Source organism: Chanos chanos, chromosome 6 (genome assembly GCF_902362185.1).
Source record: "Chanos chanos chromosome 6, fChaCha1.1, whole genome shotgun sequence".
In the NCBI taxonomy this organism is placed as follows: domain Eukaryota; kingdom Metazoa; phylum Chordata; class Actinopteri; order Gonorynchiformes; family Chanidae; genus Chanos; species Chanos chanos.
In genome coordinates, this window is record NC_044500.1 from 12150780 (window position 1) to 12172556 (window position 21777).

The window sequence follows — 21777 nt, forward strand, 5'->3', positions numbered from 1 at the left end:
TGTGTGACTGACCAATCTGCACCTATTCCTTTCCATCAAAATGTCCCATCAACTTGCATAATAACTTTCCATAGTGGAGTAGAAATTCAGCATCCGACTGAACTGGCTCCTTGTTTGGCAAGCATCGGTTTCACTGACGTCACTCAGCTATAATGAATGACAGGCACCGTTATGCTTAAAACGGTGAGGTTGCAGACATGTTAAGCCGAGTTTAATTAAACCCTTACTCTAATAGAGAAAAACAACTGAAGTTGTTCATGCAATTTCAAACAATGCTTCCCAGAACGGAGCAGACTCTCCAAATGGGCAAGGGTACCCCCAAGCTCCTGATCTTGGAATTACTTGCATTTGTGTTACGGCAGATGGCTTTTGTCACACCATTGGACAAAAGGTAAAGCACCAGACGGTCTGCAAAGATTTATAAGAACAAATGGCGTGCCATCCCTGGCATTACGAATCTGACAAGCGGAGGATTGTTAATTTAAGACTACAGACACGAGCAAATCCTTAATACCATAAACACGCAAGACGACGTAGTTTCTTCATATCAGCCCAAAGGAATTGTGACATATTCAAGTCTTATGATCGTCATAAGTTATAAACGGTACTGAATCATACTGAAAAATAAGTGTGTGTTGCAAATGTTCAAATGAGACATACAGGAGTAAAAAAAATGCATTTCCAGAAATAAAGTTCAAACTTTTATAAGATTGAAGGAGCCACAGAAATAGCATCTGAAATTGCTATTAGGGTTCATAAAATTTAAGACGTTGCTTACAAAGTGCTTCTTAGATTAATTCTTGCAGAGGCAATCTATGCTTATTTGGGTGTTCTTTTGCAAAGCAAATATTGTGAAACTAAAACAGTGCGGATACAGAATTCCTCTCTGGTTGGTGAGAACAAGGAACAGTGCAAAAGGGCAAACCCAAAGCAGCAAATCCATTTATTCTGGATTTTTTTTTCTTTTTTTTCTCTACATTTAATATGTTGAAAACAAGGCCCTGTACAGTCCACTTCAGCAGTGAGTACAATAACAATTATTTTACAATTTATACACATTAAAACATGGTGCTCCAGAAGTTCCTTCTTGTAATGCTGAAAAAAAAAACCCAACCTCTTTTGTCTGAACTGCATTTGAAGGAACCTACCCAAAAAAGCTAATAATTAAATTTTACAAATGGCCATGCCAAACATGACCAAAAAAAAAATAATAATAAAATAAAAACAAAGAAAAGAGACAACCAAACCCCCATCATATTCAAACTCTCTGGGTGAAATTCCAAAACAAGGGTTAAGACTGCTCCAGGGCCAAACTATACTCTGAATGGGGAACCTCAGTTCAGAATATAGTCAAGCTCTGGGGATTACACTATGGAGCAGGAGTTCTCACCTAGCTGAAAAAATATTCAGCCAAAAGTCAAGACTATCCAACATATAAGGTAAGAACATTCCACTGGGATAGTCTTGACTTTTGGTTTAATATTACCGAGCTAACTGAGAACTCTTGGTTCCTCTGATTTTGAACAACACCTATTTGTCGTCTGTGAAACCAAAGCTCTAAGTGCTACTCCATCCATCTTCAGAAAAAGCATGCGCTGAAGCTACACCAGCAACCCTTAGAAACACCTCAAACTGCTCCAACCCAAAAACCTTCGGATACAAACGCATGTCCAATAGAGTCAGACAACCTGTACAACCATCGTGGTGACTACAAACACATTTACACTGACATTTAAAAAAAAAAAAAAAAGGGGGAAGAACAAACAAACAAACAAACAAGCAAACAAAAAAATCTGGGAAGGCATTTGTCAGTAATGAAGTGAACGGTCTTCAGAGAACCAACCAGCGTTAGCCAATAGTTACCCCTTTTTTTGTGTGTTTGTGCATTTTATTTTTGTTTCTATGTCTTGTTTACAAGGTTGGAGTGTAACAGTGTAGTGCATTCACACTCAGTTCTCTCATAGAGACGGCAGCCCTCTGAATAAGCCCGGCTCTGGATCTGATCCAGCTTATTTGAAGGCTTTGGAAGGCCTTACGTGAATCACTAAGAATTCAGAACGAGTCTGTGTGTAGAAGGAAAAAAAAAATGTTGATTCTCAGTGTTTCCCAGTATCTTTTAGAAATTAAAAAAAAAAGGAAAAAAAAGAAAAAGAAAAACAAGTCGTCCCAGTTCATGCGGTAACATAGTCCCGAAATAATACTCTTTCTTGCACTCCTTGTAAGATTTTCACTGAATTCATTCTTTTTTTTTTTTCTTCCTTTATGCTACATATGTGTACACTTTGCGATCCTCTGGCGTTCTTGCCAAGTACTCCCTCTCAATAAGTCCTTCAATGCGCTTTTTAATGACCACAGGACTCGGGAGGAACCGGGCCCGCAACTGCTGGGTAACCTGGAGACAAAAAAAGAAAAAAAAAAAATTAAATTAAAGCGATTTATAGCAGCCTGGGACCCATAAGACTGCCAATATTTACTTTAGCTACGTCAGCGGTTGGGCTAATCAGCTAATGAAGTGTTACATATTTCACACAGCTTTATCAGTGGGGGAAGGAATTTCCCACTCTCCCTCAAGGTCTTATGGAGAACTGCCTATTATGAACCACGCTATAATCGCTTTCTGTACGTTCCTCTGTAGACGCCTCTGTTCTTACTCACCTCTGCTACTAGTACATTGTGCTGCATCTTCTTCCTGGACTTCATTATGCGGACGATAGCTGCTTCAATCTCGTGCTTTCTGTCGTCGTCCACTTTCTGACGCGTCTCTTTCCTCTCAGGATCCGACTCGCCCTGCTTAGCGGCGACTGGACGAGGCAGGCCAAAGAGACAAAAGACAACATCAGACATATGGTGTCATACACTCAATATCCACTTAAGAGAAGCCCTTCAGTAAGTGGAGGCGCGTACCTGTCTGAATCTTTACTCTGTGCAGTTTGGAAGTGAACTGATCGTTGACTGTAAACACATGCCCGTTCTCGATCTCCTTGGATTTGGGTTCTTTGGTGAGCACGCGCTGGGTTGGCTTTCCACAGGCCAGTGACTGCAGCGCCCTCACCAGTTCCCGCTCTGGGATATCTGTTTCCTGCTGGATCTCCTACAGAGAGAGAGAGAGAGAGAGAGAGAGACAGGCAGAAAGACAGAGGGATAAAGAGAGAAAAGGAGACAGAGAAGACAGAAGGGGAATTGTGAGGGAGAAGATAGCGTGGAGACACATCAGCTGTAAAACTTATGCGTGTTTATGAGAAGTATCGTTAAAAAGGGGTTCTTATTAATCTCATAGTTGCTTGGGCTGAAATGTGCAGTGTCTAGAGATAAGGAGCTGTACCTCAAAAGTGGACTTGTCTCTGTTGTTGAAGAGCATGAGTATGGTCATCTGGAAAGTGGAGACTTGTAAAATGTGCTTCCTGGTGTTAGAGCCTGTTACCTGGGCACCCCCAACCCCCATGTCTGAGCCATCCTCCTGAAGAAAGTGAAGGAGGGGTCAGGAAAAAAAAATGGTGTGTGAAAAACATCTGGCCTCGACACAGTCACAATGCAGTGCTCATTTACAAACGACAAAGATGTTAGGCTGCAATGGATTTTCCCCACTTCTTAAACCCCAAACAAACCAAGAAACAAATAAACGAACAAAAAAGACCCATCAGATGCACAGTAAAAGAGAAGTTATTGATCTGTCTCTTGTGTGCAGTTGGCCATGAGCCTTGCTGCTCACTGCTCTGTATGAACACATGAAAGAGCATGTACCTTTTTGATTGGTCCGTAGAAGGTGGCGTTTAGGTCTGCAGAGCCCATGTGGTGCTGTAGTGTGAGCTGCCTGCCACTGTGCTTGGCCAAGTAAAACCTCCTAAAGACCTCAAAGGCGTGTCTTGGCGAAGGTGGGATGTTGCATTTGGGCGTTGCTGATTGTGTGGGCCAGTAACCTGTTGTCAGGACCCTCACGGTAAGATCAACACCACCCAAAGACACCTGTAAAGAGCAGAGTTCAAACACATCTAAGAGATCGTCTAGCGACATTCAAGTTTCCCTCAATCGATAAACAATAAGACATATTTTTAGGATATTCACATGAAGATTCAATTGCTCGATTTCCAATAAATATCAGTAGGCTAACTGAAGAAGAAGATGAAGTATTCTCTCACCCCGGTCGTTTGTAGATGCTGGCGAAACTCGTCCATGGTTGTGTTTGAGATGCTCATGTCTCTGAACATGCCTTCCAGTTTAGATGTGAACTGACACCCACACTCCGTCTGCACAGAAAAACACATGTAAGTACACAAACACAAACAAAAAAAATTGTTGACGGGCAGTAATTCTGAAGCTATGTACTCGTAGCAGCTTAGCTGAATTAACACACTGGCCCTCACCTTTAGTTTGGAGATCATATTTTTCTCCGAGTCATCAGACACACTCTTGTTGGTGAGAAGTCTCCTGGCAAGGTGCTGTTTGTAGTAGCGTTCAAACACGTCTTTCTCCTGCATGAACCTAAACAGCACCATGGCCTTGTCCAGAATGGACTCCACCTCTTGCTCCGTCAGCTACGTGGAGGAAGGATTGAAAGAAAGAGAGAGAGAGAGAGAGAGAGAGAGGAAAAAAAGAGAATAAGAGCAGGAATGTTAAGATGACAAAATACAGCTCGGGCATGCAAATTCTGAACAAATAAGTGCATAAATACCAGCTGTGCCATTAAAATGAATTTGGTCATTATATTCTAACTGGTGTGGTATCAGGGACTGTCTCCTGATGTAATCACAACCCAGTTCCTCATTAATGCAATGATCATCACACAATGAAGCATGAATGCTGGACAAGCTGCTTTCTACTGTAACACGATACTATGATTTCACACCAACACAAAATATAATGACAGACGCAGCGTACTATCAGGGTAGGCTTTCATAGGAGTAAACCAAGGTGTGTATGATGGAGTGAACCAGGAAGAAGATAAGACAAAAGAAAAGAGGGAGTTTCTCTGTCCTCATTGTGCCCAGTGGCTCAGAGGTGACACATCATAAAATGCTTGGTCACCACAGCCAACGTCCATAGCAGTGATTTTCCGCTTTCCAAATCCTCGCACTCACAGTGTACCTAAGAGAGTCCCTGAGGGGGGGGGAGAGCCAGAGAAATGCTGTAGAGAGAGCTGACTCACTCCTTTCACTCCTTTCTTCAGTTTGTCGTCGATAAACAAGGACAGGTACTCGGGCGAGCGGGAGTTCAGGTTCAGGAAAAACTCGAAATCTCCGGCGATGGTCTGTTTGAACAGCCGGTCATTATTAAAGGACTCCTGCAGGAAGCGGTCAAACCGGGACTTCAGATCCAGCAGACCCTTAAAGAGAGAGAGTGAAAATGGAAAAGAAAAATGTCACGACGTGACAAACAGCGTGTATATCCAGGTAAAGGAAAGAGGGTATGGTATGGGTGGGCTGGGGTAACAAACCGAATAAATCTTTCATACAAAAAAGTGCCCAGTTTAATGAAACTTACGATGAGGCACGACCCACATATAACTCAGTATGAACCTGTAAATACCTGAATGTAGTCGACAGGGTTTTTGCCCTCGCCCTCCTCGGACACCAGAGCCTTGCCCTGTTCTCTCAGGTATGAGCTCATACACTCACACATGGTCTTCAGTCCGTTTGGCACTCTGCTGAAGAGTTTATACATACACGCCAGATCTGCAGTCACACACACGCACACACACACACACACACAAATAGCAGATATGATTAATAAACTAAGCAAACCATATGCAAACCAAGATATAAAAGCTAACTTCACTATCTCAGACTAGGACAAATGCAGGTTCACAGATGTCTAACGTTAGCCGACACCCAATCTAATGTCAGCCGAAACCCAAGAATTTGTTTCTCTTATACTTGTATGATGAGATGTAACAATAAAAGGAGTCTTGAATCTTGTTACAAATGATTCTCTAAGTCTGACAGTACCCTCTGTTTTTCCGTTCTTGAGCATATGGACTAGTCCGGAATTCTCCATTTCCACAATGGTTTTCATGTGCTTCGAGATGAGTTCCCTCTCCACCACCTTTACAATAGGCTCTTCTGTGGATTTGTCCAGACAGTGCATCACTCGTTCAATCTCCTCATTTATCCGTGCCTCAACTTTCTTTATATACACGCTGGCGCTGTTCTCTGCTAAGAACTTCTGACTCTCCATCTGATAAGACACAAAGACAGAATAATGTTTTGGTCCTAAAGAAACGTCACCGAAGGTTTTTACATATTCAACATTAATGAGAAGCCAATTTCAGTTGTAATTCCTGATGTTCAAATATAAACCAATGCCAGTTCTTCTCACAGACCTGGAAAAACTCAGCGGACATCTCTAAGAATGGTGCCTCAAAATCCTCCTCGTAAACTGACCGTCCTTCGAGGCCTAAGATCATTAACATCTGACAGGCGTTACGGATGGCGCCCCTGTAACACGAAAGTTTTCAGTATCAACAGTCTTGTGCAGGACACCAGGATGCAGCATTAGACCCATGGTACTAGGAGCCCAAAACCCCCACCTGTCCACCACCTCTCCCTTCCTCTCGCGAGCTATCATGTCCAGCAAGGTCTGCCTCAGGTGGTCCCGGATGCAGCCGTAGCGGACCACCTGGTCTCTGAAGATGATGAGACCCAGGTTGTAGACGTTCTCGACGTTGTTCTGTTGAACGTACACTCGGTCCTATGAGACAAGAGGAATCAGATGACCGTCATTACCAGACCAACAACGACCACGTCGGTCGAAGCAGTCCGCCTTTAACCTCCGGGTCAACAACTGAATGGTTGTGGGCAGAGTGATGGAGTAACAAAAGACGCTGGATGACATAAAACTTGAGGACGTAATCATACCAGGATTCGTCGACAAGCTCGGATTCTATAATTTAGTTAAAGATGAAATGTTTGGTTTAAAAATGAACGAACATTCACATAATCCTTGAGATCTTTTTTTACTTTTTACTTTGCATGCATGCCACGTACCGTTTGAGTCGAAATTTGAACCACTGAAAATTTTAAATCCTTCAATCAGTTGATCAAAGTGAAACGTTTATAAGAACATGTACGGCAGTAACAACTCACCATGTACATTAAGATGTCTCTGATCATCACCATGGCTGTCTGGTGATCATTCCAGGCCTGGTTTAGCGTTTGGAGGAAGTTATTGTTTAAAGAGTTGAGGACATCTTCTCGTACCTTTAAAAGGCAAGAGGTTGAATAAAGGAAAAGTTACATTTACATTTATCCGTTTAGCAGACGTTATTACACAAAGTGACTTCAAGGTCTCTGTACTGAAGCATGTTACTGAAACATCTAAAACAAAAATGAGAACAAGCCCAATCTCTGGGAACTCAGGGTCAAAAGACAAGTGGCCAGTGAGTGAAGCTACTTCGGCTGACGACTGATGAGGTACTCGATTAACTTTTGTTTAATGCTACCTTTTTTTTTTTTTTTTTACAAGAGACACAGCTAGTAAGCAATTTAACAGCATGTAAACTCATTTGAAAACTCACATCAAGCAAGTATGACAGAGTGGTAACATTCAGCTTCCATGTAAAGATACAGCCCTCAACCCTCTATATTTAACCTAAAGCTGAGAGCGGTGGCGTTTTAATGAGGTCCCGTGAGATGCGGCTCTTACTTTGTTAATGAGGTGTTCGGTGACGACCTCTCGTAGGCCTGTGTATAGCTTCTCGCCGTGTTTGTGCAGCACCATGGTGTATGCGTTCCTGTATAGCTCTTCAAAACTAAGCCCACTGTTGTTCTTCCTCTGGATCTCCTGGATGGCGTTCTTCAGAAGGTCCCAGATGTTGTTCACATACTTCTCATCCATGGTCATCTGACAGGGTAAGAGAGAGACTGACTGAGTAAGTAAGTGAGCAAGAGGGAAACACAGTGCCAAAGTTTACCTTGATTTCCAAAGGACGAAATAAATCCACACATTATTGATGCAGTTTTGCTAAACTGTACCTTGGAGTGAAAAGGCTGATACAAAGAGAGCGCGAGGAAAGAGCGGTCCATGAGGTAACAAGTATTTTTTTCCAATTGACAAAAAAACATCTAAATGCTGAACTGTTAATTTTGTTCCAGTGAATCTGTTTAGTTAAAAAATAAATGAACAACAAATAGCATGTTACAGTGAATTGTGATTTGCTGGAAAATGTTGCAAGCTTGCATTATCACAAAAAACACTGACGCTAAAATGGTGGTACTGTATACGTGTGCTGTAAAAAGGGGTAAGGGGGTGGTTGTGATTACATACTGTATCTCATTGTTCTATATTTTTATGATGCAACAGTCCTACATTCAAGTGTAATATCCTATACAGAGGGGTGGAGACACAGAACCGTTATTGATTCTCTATAAGCTAAGCTCACACTGAGATTTACATTCGACCGCAGTAGAGAGACTTTGGATATTTACTGTGTAGCCGAGTTAAGTAGCACTGTAAATTAAGTAACTCTACTTTTCTCTGTAAGTATATAGGTAACAATGTTTTATCAAATGGCAAGTATAAATGTGTACCTTTCGCTAATGTTTTCAATTACTGTGTAATGTATTGCCCAAGTTGTTTGCAAGTACTAACTAGATGTTATTATAACTAATAAAATGGAATACATCAATTTCACATGCAACAAATAGCAAATTTCCTTCCATACCCATCATCAAATCATGCAAAAAAATGAAGACAACCGACAGTGTTCATGCCTGGTTCCATTTTAACCCCAACTGTTTCTGAGAAAATTGCATCAGCTCTCAGACAATTGAGCATAACAAGAACAATCTTCAGAGGTGACAACAAGTGGCCTCTTGCCCATATCTGTGACAAGTGCCGCTGTCAATTAAGTGTCCTCAAAAGGAAAACTGGATAAAGAGGCGGCAAGTGCGATTACACAAAATGAAGTTCCATGAATGAGGACAGAGCCTGAGTGAACAATGTGGGAGAGGATGCATACATAAATCAACAGAGATCATTTGTTTCTATTGGCCTTTTCAGATTGTGACAGCCAAAAAAAAAAAAAAAACCTTCCAACTCTGTCTTTGAGCTTCATTTCATTAACTCTACCATCACCTACAGCACCCTGATGGTAAGTCAGTTTTTAATTAAAACTTAGCAATTATGGGAAATTTTGTTTAAGATCTTGTTGAGCAAAGACAGCCCTGGTATAGTTACTGAAGGTACTGCACTTCCTTTCAATCTAGCATGATCTTGTCAGTTGCAGATTAAACTGGGGTGGGGCAAACCAGGCCTATTTCTCTTAGAAACAACTGGTCCCTTGAGACAGCCTATACAGGCAATTGTTTTCTGACTTGTTGCTCCACGTATAGCCTAAGTCAAATGTTCACTTAAGTCAAGAGCATCTGGCTGTGGTTTTTTTTTTTAGGGTGATCACACTAAGAGAACCGGAGAACATTTAGAAGCCTTCAACGTGAGCTGACCTGCACCGCCATCGCAGAAGTGCAATCATTACTAAGAGCATGAGATACATTATATTAATAATGATAATCAAATGAACAAAAAAAATCATGACAACCTTCAAAATCTGGATTACTTTTGATTCATGAAGTTGGAAGAAACTTTCTTACTTCATCAAGACACATTCATATATTTGTAATACAAGTAAGCAACGAGATACCAAGCAATACTTCAGCATCATGCTTATGTGCTAAGTTTAATCACAAAAAAACATTCTGACCTCATATTTTAGAGCCCACTCACGTATCAGCTGAACATACACAAACCAGGCACACATTTATATCTGCCTGGTTCAGTTTTTTAATGGTTTGACGTCCTAAATTAATGGTAAGTACAAATGTAAGGCCTTTACACTATTTCATCAGTTCATATCAATTATTTTGCACTAAATTATACGGATTTATTAACTTAGAGAAGGCGGTGTTACAACCGATATCTGATGTTAAATGAAGTTACAAAATCAATATCACACTGGCGTCTGGAGAAATTCAGATGGGATTTGTGCAAGGTATTACTGAAGCTCACTGTCACAAGATACAGGTTGCAAACCTTCTTATCAGACAAGCTTTAAGTCATAACAATACCAAACTGCCACGTACGATTCTTGAAATAAATAAATTATGCCAAAGTAGCATCAGCTGTGCACAGCTATTGTCCCAATAACGGGTTGCTCAATAGTATTCTAACGTTAACTCGGTTGACTCAAATTGTTGGCGTCAGAAGCGCTGTTATGGGTGGTAACATGGTTAGCCAATGCTCCACTTTCTCCACATTTCTAAGGGTGGCTACATCTACATAATTTGTTTTGGAGCTTCTTCTGATGATACCAACATACGCTTCCGCACAGTCTGCGACAAAATAAGACAAGCGGTTTCAAATACTGGTCGGAGCTCCTGAAGCAATGTTAACTGTGACTTAAACATGAAATGCGTGGTGCTATGTTTTATGTTACGGTATCTACCTGAAATTTGATGGCACTACACATCAACTAGGCAAGCATACAGTCATAACTAACTATCCAACTACCCTTTACCAAACAACTCGTGCAGAACTAAAATGTCAGTCTCGGATTTGCAGAGCAGTGTTCTAGCCTATCAACGACAACAAAGTCGTTGGGTTCATACAGACAACCTAAACACAATCCACAATTAACTGCAACGTAAAACAAAAAGAACGCAGCCTTTTAATGCATAGCTAACTCTGTCATTTGCATTAAACCACGGTTAACCGACAATCTGCTGTAATTTAAAAACTTGAGCCTTGCTAACTTAGCCAGTTTAGCAGATGCCATCCGTTAAAAACTGACCTAAAAACAAGTGTCATGGGGGCCTGGACAAAGGTGCGACATTAAATTTGTCACATGGCCAGATTCACGATGATTTCATAACTGCAAATGTAATAATACTGTAAACACAATGTGAATATTGGGAGCATCTTCTAACCGTTAGTGTTTGTGTACTTTGTTCAGAGCGTTACAGGCCTACTATGTCTGACTCCCCTAGGAAAATCCCCAGCGCTCGAGTAATGGGCTCACCGACTGAAGAGTCCTGTCTGCGGTTAATACTCACAGGAAAAGCTCGTATCCTCATCTTGGTGTCCTTCTTGGCGCCGCCTTGATTGAGATTGGGCATGTTTAGCTAGGTCTCCGGTGTTCACTGTCTTCACATGAAAGTCTTCTCGAGATAAGGACAGGGGACTGAGCCGTTGATCAGCTTCCACTTGACCTTCTTTACTAGATTGCGTCCCCTCTCTTAGGACTTGTTGACAATCCACTGCCACCTCTCACTTTAGCTACTTAGGCTATCCACTCAATGATGGCGGAGGAGCAGATCTCACCGAACACGGTTTACTCTCTGCACATCACGCGAGAACACATTATGGAGAAGGATTTTTAGCAATATACAAATAGCACGTAGAAAAGCACAGCAACAGCACGAGAGAAGGAGGCCAACACATATCATATACAAATCTCAGGGATTCATTTTCGTTAGAGTTTTAGGTAAACTTTAATGAATAAATAAATAAATAAATAAATAAATAAATAAATAAATGAGTTCTATCAACCTTCCAGTTTTTCCTAAATTTTTAAGAATTCCAAAATTAGTTTAGAAAATTGGGCTTTTGATAGAAAATTTCAATTCATGCCTTTACTTGAAAATAAGAGGGGACCGATAACAATATATAATCAGCTGTAGGCTCATGAGTAATCAAATCAAAATGTATTAAGGTGAGTTATTTATCTTTGTACAAAAACCAAGACGTTAGGTCGTTCCAGACTTCATCTGAAAACTCCCAAAATATTAATTCAGTTCAGTTTTTTTAAACAAAAAAGCACTTTGTATTTGTTTTAATCATATACATAGCAAACTACGTTTTCGTCCACTGTTTTGTCACTAAGATTGAAACCAAAAGTATTCCCATTCTCAAATGTTGGGGAGTGGTGAAGCAATCTGTAGCAATGGATAGAAACTGCCCTGACTGAAAATTACCCACCACTGGCTGCTTCCCCAGGTCCCCTCCCTAGTATGGGTCTATGTACAAAGGGCACACCGAACTCTTTCATGATTCACTACTTGAATATTTTGTACCCCTATGATACATGCGGTATGGGTAGTATAGAGACAGCTGCAAAATGACTGACGACAGTAAATGTAGTGAAGTTGTGAGCAATATCAATCAATCAATCAATCAGTCAGTCAGTCAGTCAGTCAATCAATCAATCAATCAAGAAGATCTACTCAGAGACTTATAACATAGTCCTACTTACGTCTTTGCTGTCTCCCCCTTACATGGCTTACTGGGTTAAACCTTGATTGAACATATTTATTGCATTACTGACCCGTTTTATTAGATGTTTGCAGCCACAGGACTGTCGGGACGAGTCCAAGCAAACATGCATTTTATCTGGAGGAGAGACTGAAAATAATGTGTGATTATGCTCAGACCAGTATTTCATCACGATGGAGAGGGTGAATCTTTTTGGGACGTTGTCGTAATATTTGGCCAAGAGAAGACCCGGTTAATATGCTAATTGTATTTTTGTGATAATATATATATATATATATACATATGTATATGTGTGTGTGTTCGTATCCCGCCGCGACGGTAGCCTCAAATGCCTAACAGTTACACACACCCCATTAATTTACATGTCCACAGACATATATGGAGAACACAAATATAGCCCATATCATACATTTACATTAACCTATATATATATAAGTTTCTCCTTATAAAAAATACCATTTTAAGCATTACCATGTTCATTCAGTGACAGTGGTTACCTCAATGTTCTTGTTTGCAATCTGCTGAGAATAAAAAACTGAAACTGGGAGTAGAGCTAGTGATGAGGTTCTCTCACTCCAAAAACCATTTCAGCACCTCGAATGTCCGGTCAGCTCTTGCTTAATATTTCTTTTCCCGCGCCTTTGCACAAACAGAGGAGATCGTTCAAATCTGGATTGGGAATTTCACGCTTGAAGATGTAAAATATCTTTTCTTGATTCAGCGGAATCGATCGTCTTGTTTGATTCCTTTTTTTTATAAAGACGCTGGATAAGACCTAGACACATTTGCCTTGCGAGTTCATTTGAGGACTGTTTATTTTGCGCATCATTCGGTAACTCGAGTTATGGCGCAGGTGTTTGATTATATGATATTAATCCATACAGCTGTTAAGAGAAAAACGGGAAACCAGTTTTTTTGAGGTGTGCAACAAGAATATTTCGGAAACGAGGGCAAAGAATGGTAAGACCCGCGGATCCACAAGCACTGCAGTTTGTTTAAAACCACAGCCTTTTGGTTATGTCTGAATAGTTTTGTGCAGATCAGTATCGGGTTATTGTCCCATAGCGTGTGATTTACGTTGTTGTACATCAAATCAAATGTACAAACATGTTTAAAATCAATGTTTAAAATCACGCGAGTTTTCATTCTGAATTCTACAATTTTTCCATCTTTGGTAGTATGGCTTTATCAACACGTGTCTGAAGTCACTGGTCATTGATAAATTTGGAGAAGAAACATGGGAGAAACTCAGGTAACTATTCTGTAGGTCAGTTTTACACTCTTGGCTTAAATTGATTGCTCTTTTAATGGATGCACACGTTATCCTAGAGGTGGCGTTGATGGCCGTGGAATGGATTAAAATGTACGTCGCAGACTCATTTCTCCACCTCCAAATTGATTATAAACATGTTGGTTAGTTTGTATGTTTTTTTTTTCATATGTTTGCTTTTACAGAGACGAAGCAGGAGTTCAAGATACTTTTATGACCTATGAAGTGTACAAAGATGATATCACTATGCGGCTGGTGACAGAGGCTTGCAAGCTCTTGGGTAAAAAAAAAAAAAGAAAAGAAAAAAGAAAGAAAGAAAAAGAAATAAAAAACTAAACAAGGAAAAAAGTTGCTCAAAGAAATTGTTAGAAATGTTTTGAAATATCTTTAATAATGAAAGAATGATATATAAATAAATATAGTAAATGTTACATTACTTTGACATGTTTTGATGCCTTGACATAGCACTTGTTAAAAACAGATAACTAGCCATACAATCACTTTTGTTATTACCCACCATAATTATACCAGTTACAGAACAACACAAAATCAAATGATGACAAAACTACATGTGAATGGTTTGTATTATTTGATTGCTTTTTGTGTGTTTATTTATGTTTTTATCTCTGTTTATATTTATATGAATATTTGTGTAACATTTATGTGTGAATTTGTTTGTTCAAAGATGTTGAACCAGATGTGGTGCTGAGACAATTTGGGGAGTATTTCTTTGAGTTTTGTAAAAGATCTGGATATGACCACATGTTACGAACTCTGGGGGGAACCTTGTTTGAGTTCATTGAGAATCTGGATGCGCTCCATGGCTACCTCTCTCTCTCCTATAAGGTACAGTGAGAAATCTGCCCACAGGTGTGGGAATAGTCATTAATATTCAGATGTGTGGTTCTCAAGGAGAATTTCAATCAAAGACCATGTTTAATATGATCTCTTTGGGTGGAAAATGAATAATGGGCTGCGAGATGAACCACTAAAGGAAAATACACTTCTTCCTTCCTTTTCACAGTTTTATAAACTGATTTGTAGTCAACAACATTAAACACAATGAGATAAAAACAAATATTGTTTCCTTTCATCAAATATACCTAAGTACAACACATGTAGATTTTTAGAGGGTTTTAAGGAGATCCCACACTGAAACAGAGTTAGCATGACAATGCATATGTTTATTCCTCATTCTAATTTCATTTACAGTATTTTCGAATAATGTATGTTTTTAATAAGCGTGTGGGTGTTGAGAGACTGATTTTATTGCAGGAAATGAATGCACCGTCTTTCCGTGTGGAGAAGAACAGTGATGACACAATGCTTCTACACTACTACTCAGATCGCAGGGGACTCTGTCATATTGTCCCTGGTGAGCAAGCTCGCATACCATACTTGCTGTGCAGTCTAGACCAAAAATGAGTTTTGGCCGTAAATTAGTTTTGTTGTTGCATTTACTATTGCTTTTACTATTTGCCCACTTCTAATGATAACCCCCACTACTATTACTACCGCTGTTGCTGAGTAGATATCCAAAGTTTGGTCAAAACTGAACGGCACCTTTAAGAATTGGATTCAATTTAACCCATATGGTTTTGCCAGAGGAGTGACCCTCTTAGATTTTTGAATTCTCAACAGCTAATGGCTAACACGTGGCTCAAGCCCCATGAAAAAGAGATGAAGTTGCTGATGAGAAAAGATACCGCGTACTGAACACAAACCCAAACCTGCAGGAGCGGAGCCTTACACTTTATACGATTTGTCATAACATTCCCTTTATTCCCAGACATAATGTGTGTAATTAACATGAGGAACTGTTCACGGTGACTTCCTTAGGCATTATTGGAGCTGTGGCAAAAGATTTCTTCAACAGCAAATTAAACATGGAGATTGTGAACCAGATTGAGGAGGTGGAGAGGACGGGAAAGAAAGAACACATTGTTTTCCTCATTACCCAGAAACCAGCCCCCTCCGATAAAGTCTGCCTCAAATCTATTTCATCACCGACTCAGCGCAATCTAGCCAGGGGTTGCAGACGCAACGCAATTCACCCAAACACAGAGGTAAAAAGGATTGCAAATTGCTATACTTCATATCTCATCCAACACTTTCCGTTAACATGATAAAAAATAATAGCTGAGCTGAACCAAAACAAATCAAGTCCTCAGTGATGATCTACAGGAGATATTTTTTGGTGTTTTGAGAACCGTGCAGCATTATGTGAAGTTATAACTTCAGTATAGTTTGTTGTTGATGTTGTTGTTGTTGTTGTATCCATTCACCCTGTAGGAAGTAAGTTCACTGCAGAAGAGGCATCAAGGTCGAAACCACTGGGAAACTGTGAGAGGCTTGGTCAGACTGGGAAAGGGTAATATAGAGTGCATGTAAATTTTCATTTTGTATGTATTTCATCTGAACTACTACTTATGTTCAGATTTTAAAACAATAAAAAAAATATCTGAATGGCAAAAAGCCCAAAACTAAGAGCCAAGTTTAAGGTTTTCCATTCTGATTCATTTTCACTCTGTTTAGGCAAACTCTTGAGGGGATTTGAACCTGTTTACCCTGACAACATCTGCATCGACTTAAAGACGTTCTGCAATGCTTTCCCTTTCCATATTGTCTTTGATCAGAAAGTAAGTGAAACAGTTTTATGAGATACTTACATGGAACACAATGAGTTTGTTTACTATTCAAGCAATCGTTGGTAACGAATTTTAAAAATGTAGAGCATTAAAGAAAATTCCTTGGAAACATATATTGTGGATGCTTTTCGTTCAGTTGCGGGTGAGGCAGGCAGGGGTGACAATCCAGAAGATTGTCCCTGGGCTTCAGACCATGAACATCCATTTAGATGAGTATTTCACTATCCAGCACCCAGAGGTTACCTTCACTATCTCCAGCATTAGGAAGTTCATCAACAGCCATTTCGTGCTGCGGACACGCCGTGACATGATGCCCGAGTTCTGGAAGGACCGACCCATGTTGGAGCTGAGAGGTGCATGCTAAAGAGACAGGGAGATATGCATTCCTACATCCATGCTTCAACACACAGACACTTTAAAATACAGATTCTCACAGAAACATTTAAAACACACGCACACACACCATATTCAATATAGAGCAAAATACGGATACTGTTCACCTTATCCCTATAGTTCCTTCAAACCCTGATGGAGAAATTCTAAATTAAACCAACTGTTTAAACCAACTGTGCCATCTTTTGTCTGCCCCTCCTTTTTACCTCTATCAAATAATCTCTCTCTCTCTCTCTCTCTCTCTCTCTCTCTCTCTCCCTCTCTCTGTGTCCTGGGGCAGGTCAGATGCTGTGGATGGACTCTCTGCAGTGTATGCTGTACCAGGCCTCCCCTCTGCTGCGCAGCCTGCTGGAGCTGGAGGAGCGGCACATGCATCTGTCAGACATCGCTCCCCACGATGCCACCCGTGACCTTATCTTGCTCAACCAGCAGAGACTGGCAGAGATAGAGCTTTCAAACCAGCTGGAGCGCAAGAAGGAGCAGCTCCGTCACCTTTCTCAGCACCTAGAGGAGGAGAAGCAGAAGACAGAGAACCTCCTCTATGCCATGCTCCCTAAACACGTGGCCAACCAGCTGAAGGAGGGCAAGAGAGTGGAGGCAGGTGAATAAAAAGGAGGAGAGGACAGTTGGATGCAGTGATGAGAGGGAGAGAGAGTGAAAATGTTGGCCTCCAAAGTGATGCACAAATGTAACGTTAACAAGCGAAAGAGGATAAAGTTAATATGGTGAATCATCTGTGATGTATTCATATACTGTTGTAAAAGTCAGGCATGAACAGGAATCTACTTAGTTGATAAAATGAGTTTGATTCCAGTCCTTTCACTTGTCAGTGCTGTGGAGACAGACTGGAGAGAGATCAGAAGGAGTGTGCCTGACTGTTCCACAGGCTGGGCTGTAACATGTTTCATATTTAATGAAGACAGAGGCAGCAGATTACTGATGCACTACCACATAGTTAGCTACCCATGGCTCTTTGAAGCCCAGAATGCAAAACATAAACACTTCAAACAATGACTGAAACACACACCCGTGCGCACACACATACACACACTCACACACACAAATGTGTTAAATGTTATTTTGCAAACAAATATTAGACACTCAAAAATTTGAAAACGTTCAGTGGATTTTGTCAGTCATATTCGTTTTTTGTCATATTTTAGTCTTTTTATCATTATTAGTTTTAGTCTAGTTTTAGTCAATGAAAACTGTACAAATTTTAGTCAAATTTTAGTCAAATGAGGTTTGTGGCATTTTTGCCACCGATTTTGCACCCACATTGTTTGTAGTGTGTTTTATTTTCAGTTATATTATGGCTAAAATGTGTCCACAAATCCGTTCTTTTTCTTCTTCCAAGAGCAGCCATGATTTGAGTCGCCAATTTAACTGAACGGTCTTCCAAAGTGTCCCTAAAGGAATTAAGTGTCTTTGGATGACACTCCAGCAGTATTTGATTGAAAAGTTGTTCTTTCTGTGTAGGAGAGTTTAAGGAATGCACCATCCTCTTCAGTGATGTGGTGACATTCACTAACATCTGCTCTGAGTGTGAACCTATTCAGATTGTCTTCATGCTAAACTCCATGTACCTCAAGTTCGACCGCCTCACCACTGTGCACAATGTTTATAAGGTAAGACAACGTTTTCTTTTCTTTTAGATGCCTACATGCATTCTGAGATGCAGGAGAATGTAGTTGCTCTCTTGGTTAGCTACAGTGTTGAACTGATTGAACCTTTTCTGCAAATGCAGAGGTGGAAGTTTTTACTACTTATCAGTTAAAAGATCACAAACAGTACGCAATAAATTACAGTTATGCCACACATTCAACTGTGCAAGTTTATCTCTTCACATTCTTTTACACAGTGATGGTGTGTCTCTCCTTGCTCACATATCAAAGGTGGAGACAATAGGTGATGCATACATGGTAGTGGGTGGTGTACCGATTCCTGTTTGTAGCCATGCTGAGCGTGTGGCTAACTTTGCCCTGGGCATGATTATAGCTGCTAAAGAAGTTACCAACCCTGTCACAGGCGGTCCCATTCAGGTAAACCTCAGGTCTGCTCAACCGAGTGGGAACAAAGCTTTGAATTCTGACTTCTAAGCCTGTTACTTCTGCTAGCAACGTTATCATATATTAACACCAACCAAATCCTGTGTGGTAACACTTGATTTGATGAGTTTTGTTTAGATAATGTACTTGTATGTTTGTTTGTTTTTTACCTGTGTTGGTTCCGCTGTGTTCCAGATCAGGGTGGGCTTGCATTGTGGACCTGTGTTGGCTGGTGTGGTGGGGGAGAAGATGCCGCGCTACTGTTTGTTTGGAGACACGGTTAACACAGCCTCCCGTATGGAGAGTCATGGACTCCCTGACAAAATACATCTCAGCCCAACTGCCTACGAGTGAGTATGAACATGTCTTTAGAATTCAGAATCCAACATCTTTTTTAATGGGGCACCTTTAAGAGACTATTTCTTATGGACTGTTTGAATTAACGTGTCATAGCTAGAAAGAATGCAGCATATATAAAATATAACATTGTATGCTCAGATTTCAAATATGATCATTTCAGTGGCGTCTGGCTTGTAACACGTCTGAAAATATATTTTTTTAATTACTTATTTAGTTTCAGTTTTGAGACACAAAAAAATGTCACAAATTCTGTGAAAATTCCAAGCAAAATGAACCCTCTACCTTTTTTCACAGGGCTTTGAGGGACAAGGGCTTTGAGATGGAGGAGAGAGGGGAGATTGAGGTGAAGGGAAAAGGGAAGATGCATACTTATTTTCTTCGGAGGAACCTGAGGGCCACAGAGAGCCAGATTATGGGTCGCTCTGTCCGAGAGGCCGACTCGGGTCGAGAGTCGGTCCAGTCCAGCCGTGATGCCGGCGCTGAGCCAGCCCGCTACAGGCCCGGTGTACCAGGTGTGCCTGCGTTCTGACTGGGTTCAGTGATTAAATACCCTCTATTTACAGTCATGAGTATGAAATGAAGAGATTAAGCATGCCCTAATCTCAAATGGATTGGAGACTAAGAGGACAGGCTGAAATACTGTGAATTTTTGGTTTGATTCCACAGTGGGGGATTACAGACAAAATGAATTGGCAGCTAAAGCACTGGATGTTTTTGTATTAAGCATGAAACGAACATATAAATGTATGGTGATAAATATCCTACATTTGCTTCCTTAGGCCCAAATTAATTTTATGAATACTGTTCAACATCTAATACTAATCATCAGCCTAACCATGCAATTTAAACCTAAACAGGGTCAGATAAAACTAATGACCTGGCACATAATCTTCTGTTATAAAACTGTTCTGTTATGCTCTGTTGTCATCCTTGTCAGTTTATTTTAATCCATGCACCATCTGCACTGTCTGCGACACTCAGGCTTACGCTGCCGTTTGAGGGCGATCTCAGGCGATCTGGTTTGAATAGAATGGCCATGAAAGTCTTTCGGTTATTATCTGAGTGAATGAGACATAAGGGATTGTAAATCTGTTTGAAGAGTGACTGAGTCAAATTTTGGTGCAGTAGCAGATGTGGTTACCCATAGGCTGTTTATGCAAGGGCTGAGGAACTTCCTGTAATGCATAACGCATGACGACAGAATGACAGAATAACAGACTTGCTTGCTGAAAACAAGACAGAATCAGACGGACTTTTCATTTCTGAATGATGCCCGACATTTCTGTCTGACTTCAGTGAGGGAAGGCCAGTGAAGTGGCTCCTTGTTCAGAGCTTCCTGTTTTTTACGCTATCAGAATTTATCATTGTGCCTTTTTTTCTCTTCTCTTTCTACCTAAGAGCATTTTTCATTAAGAAAAATATATGAATCCCTTTATTCAGTTATGTGGTTGCTATTTGAACAAATGTACTTTACTGAATACCTACTCTATTTGTATTTCCTCTCCCTATTCTTCAATTGCTCTCTTTCATCAGCTGCTTCACAAACAAACTCTCCTTCTCTTTTTTCCTCACAAATATCCACGTCTTATGTTTTTTGCTCTATCTCTCTCTTTCTTCCTCTCTCTTTGTCTCTTTGTCTCTGTCTCTTTCTCTCTCTCTCTCTCTCTCGGTCTCTCTCTCCCCTTTTTGTATTTTGATCTCTCTGTGATATCTCTATATCTCTAGCCATTCAAAGAATACAGAGTGAAGACAGCCGTCCTACAGTACCCATGAGATACGGAGACAGTTTAACTGACAACAGACCTCCTGCCCAGTTCACTGAATCCCAGCCAAGTGCTAACAATTTGACAGGTAGTGCTGTCTTCCTTTCATGTATTAGGGTTAAATTACAAAATTAAAAGAAAATATTGCCCTGTTAGTAATAAGCCTCTGATACGTAGTTAATTTCATTTTCATAACTTTTTCATCCAACATTTGCATTCAGCCTCCTACATGAATTTGTGGAAAATATATAGAACCGTTGTTTAATATACTTTTTTTGATCAGGACATCCTATAAGACTGGCTTGATTATCTCTTCAGCTATATCTTGAGATGTGAAAATGGTAACAATTATTAAAGTTTACATTTAAAAAAAAAACTTCTATTACTACTAGTTCATATAGATCTGGGTTGTTCTGACTGACAGGTAAACCTCGGGACTCTGCGAGTTATGGAAGTCTGCACAGTGAAAAACGCTCAGAGGATGACGAGTATAAGCTGATGGGAGAGATAGCATCCCGTGAGGTTACGGAGTCTCAGCTCCCTGTTCCTAGTCGGCACAAGCGCATTAGGAGTGGATTCTGCTCCCTGCTTTGAATTGTGGCGTGAACGCGGATTCTTTTCGGCGGACTCTGAAAAGATTAACTTGCCCTCTGTGACACTCTATCCCAGTGATACATGTACAATGCTGTATGCTCAGCAGCTGATTATCTGATTATCAAAGACTGCCGTAGTGTCTGAAAAGGTTACCTAGCGCTACGGAGACGATTGTCACTACTTTCAGCTTACCGATAATGTTGATGGTACTGAACAGTGACTTCAAATGTAGCAGTTTTCCTTGTATTATTCCATCCAGTCAGATGCACTGGAGAATGAGTCAAGCACATGTGTACATTGTATATGGGGGGGGGGGGGGGGCAATATTGTTGATACAGTCTCCAAGGAATAGAGACATTAAGCATGAACTCCTGCTCTTTGCTGAAACAAAAGGCAAAACATAAGAAAAGGGTCTGAGACCTTCTGGCATATGTTACGAA

General features: G+C 40.5%; 2 protein-coding genes across 3 annotated transcripts; one reads left to right on the forward strand and one right to left on the reverse strand.

Moving 5' to 3' along the window:
- Nucleotides 1–1786: 1786 nt before the first annotated feature.
- Nucleotides 1787–11266, reverse strand: cul3b (cullin 3b). Of its 2 annotated transcripts, XM_030776626.1 has the most exons (15): nucleotides 11043–11266; nucleotides 7639–7836; nucleotides 7080–7193; nucleotides 6524–6684; nucleotides 6317–6431; nucleotides 5943–6171; nucleotides 5524–5669; nucleotides 5144–5320; nucleotides 4362–4532; nucleotides 4137–4244; nucleotides 3742–3963; nucleotides 3323–3457; nucleotides 2905–3091; nucleotides 2656–2801; nucleotides 1787–2392 (listed from the first exon to the last, which is right to left on the reverse strand). In XM_030776626.1, the coding sequence occupies exons 1-15, from the start codon at nucleotides 11103–11105 to the stop codon at nucleotides 2261–2263; spliced, it is 2304 nt and encodes a 767-aa protein (XP_030632486.1). In that variant the 5' UTR covers nucleotides 11106–11266; the 3' UTR covers nucleotides 1787–2260. The 2 variants fall into 2 exon arrangements, with proteins under 2 accessions (XP_030632486.1, XP_030632487.1); XM_030776627.1 differs by lacking the exon at nucleotides 7639–7836.
- Nucleotides 11267–13105: 1839 nt separating this feature from the next.
- Nucleotides 13106–21337, forward strand: LOC115815051 (guanylate cyclase soluble subunit beta-2-like). Its single transcript, XM_030778021.1, has 16 exons — nucleotides 13106–13114; nucleotides 13440–13513; nucleotides 13717–13811; nucleotides 14217–14377; nucleotides 14807–14906; nucleotides 15371–15562; nucleotides 15828–15902; nucleotides 16067–16170; nucleotides 16316–16532; nucleotides 16853–17173; nucleotides 18052–18200; nucleotides 18468–18614; nucleotides 18816–18970; nucleotides 19275–19492; nucleotides 20706–20831; nucleotides 21168–21337. The coding sequence occupies exons 1-16, from the start codon at nucleotides 13106–13108 to the stop codon at nucleotides 21335–21337; spliced, it is 2313 nt and encodes a 770-aa protein (XP_030633881.1).
- Nucleotides 21338–21777: the final 440 nt, after the last annotated feature.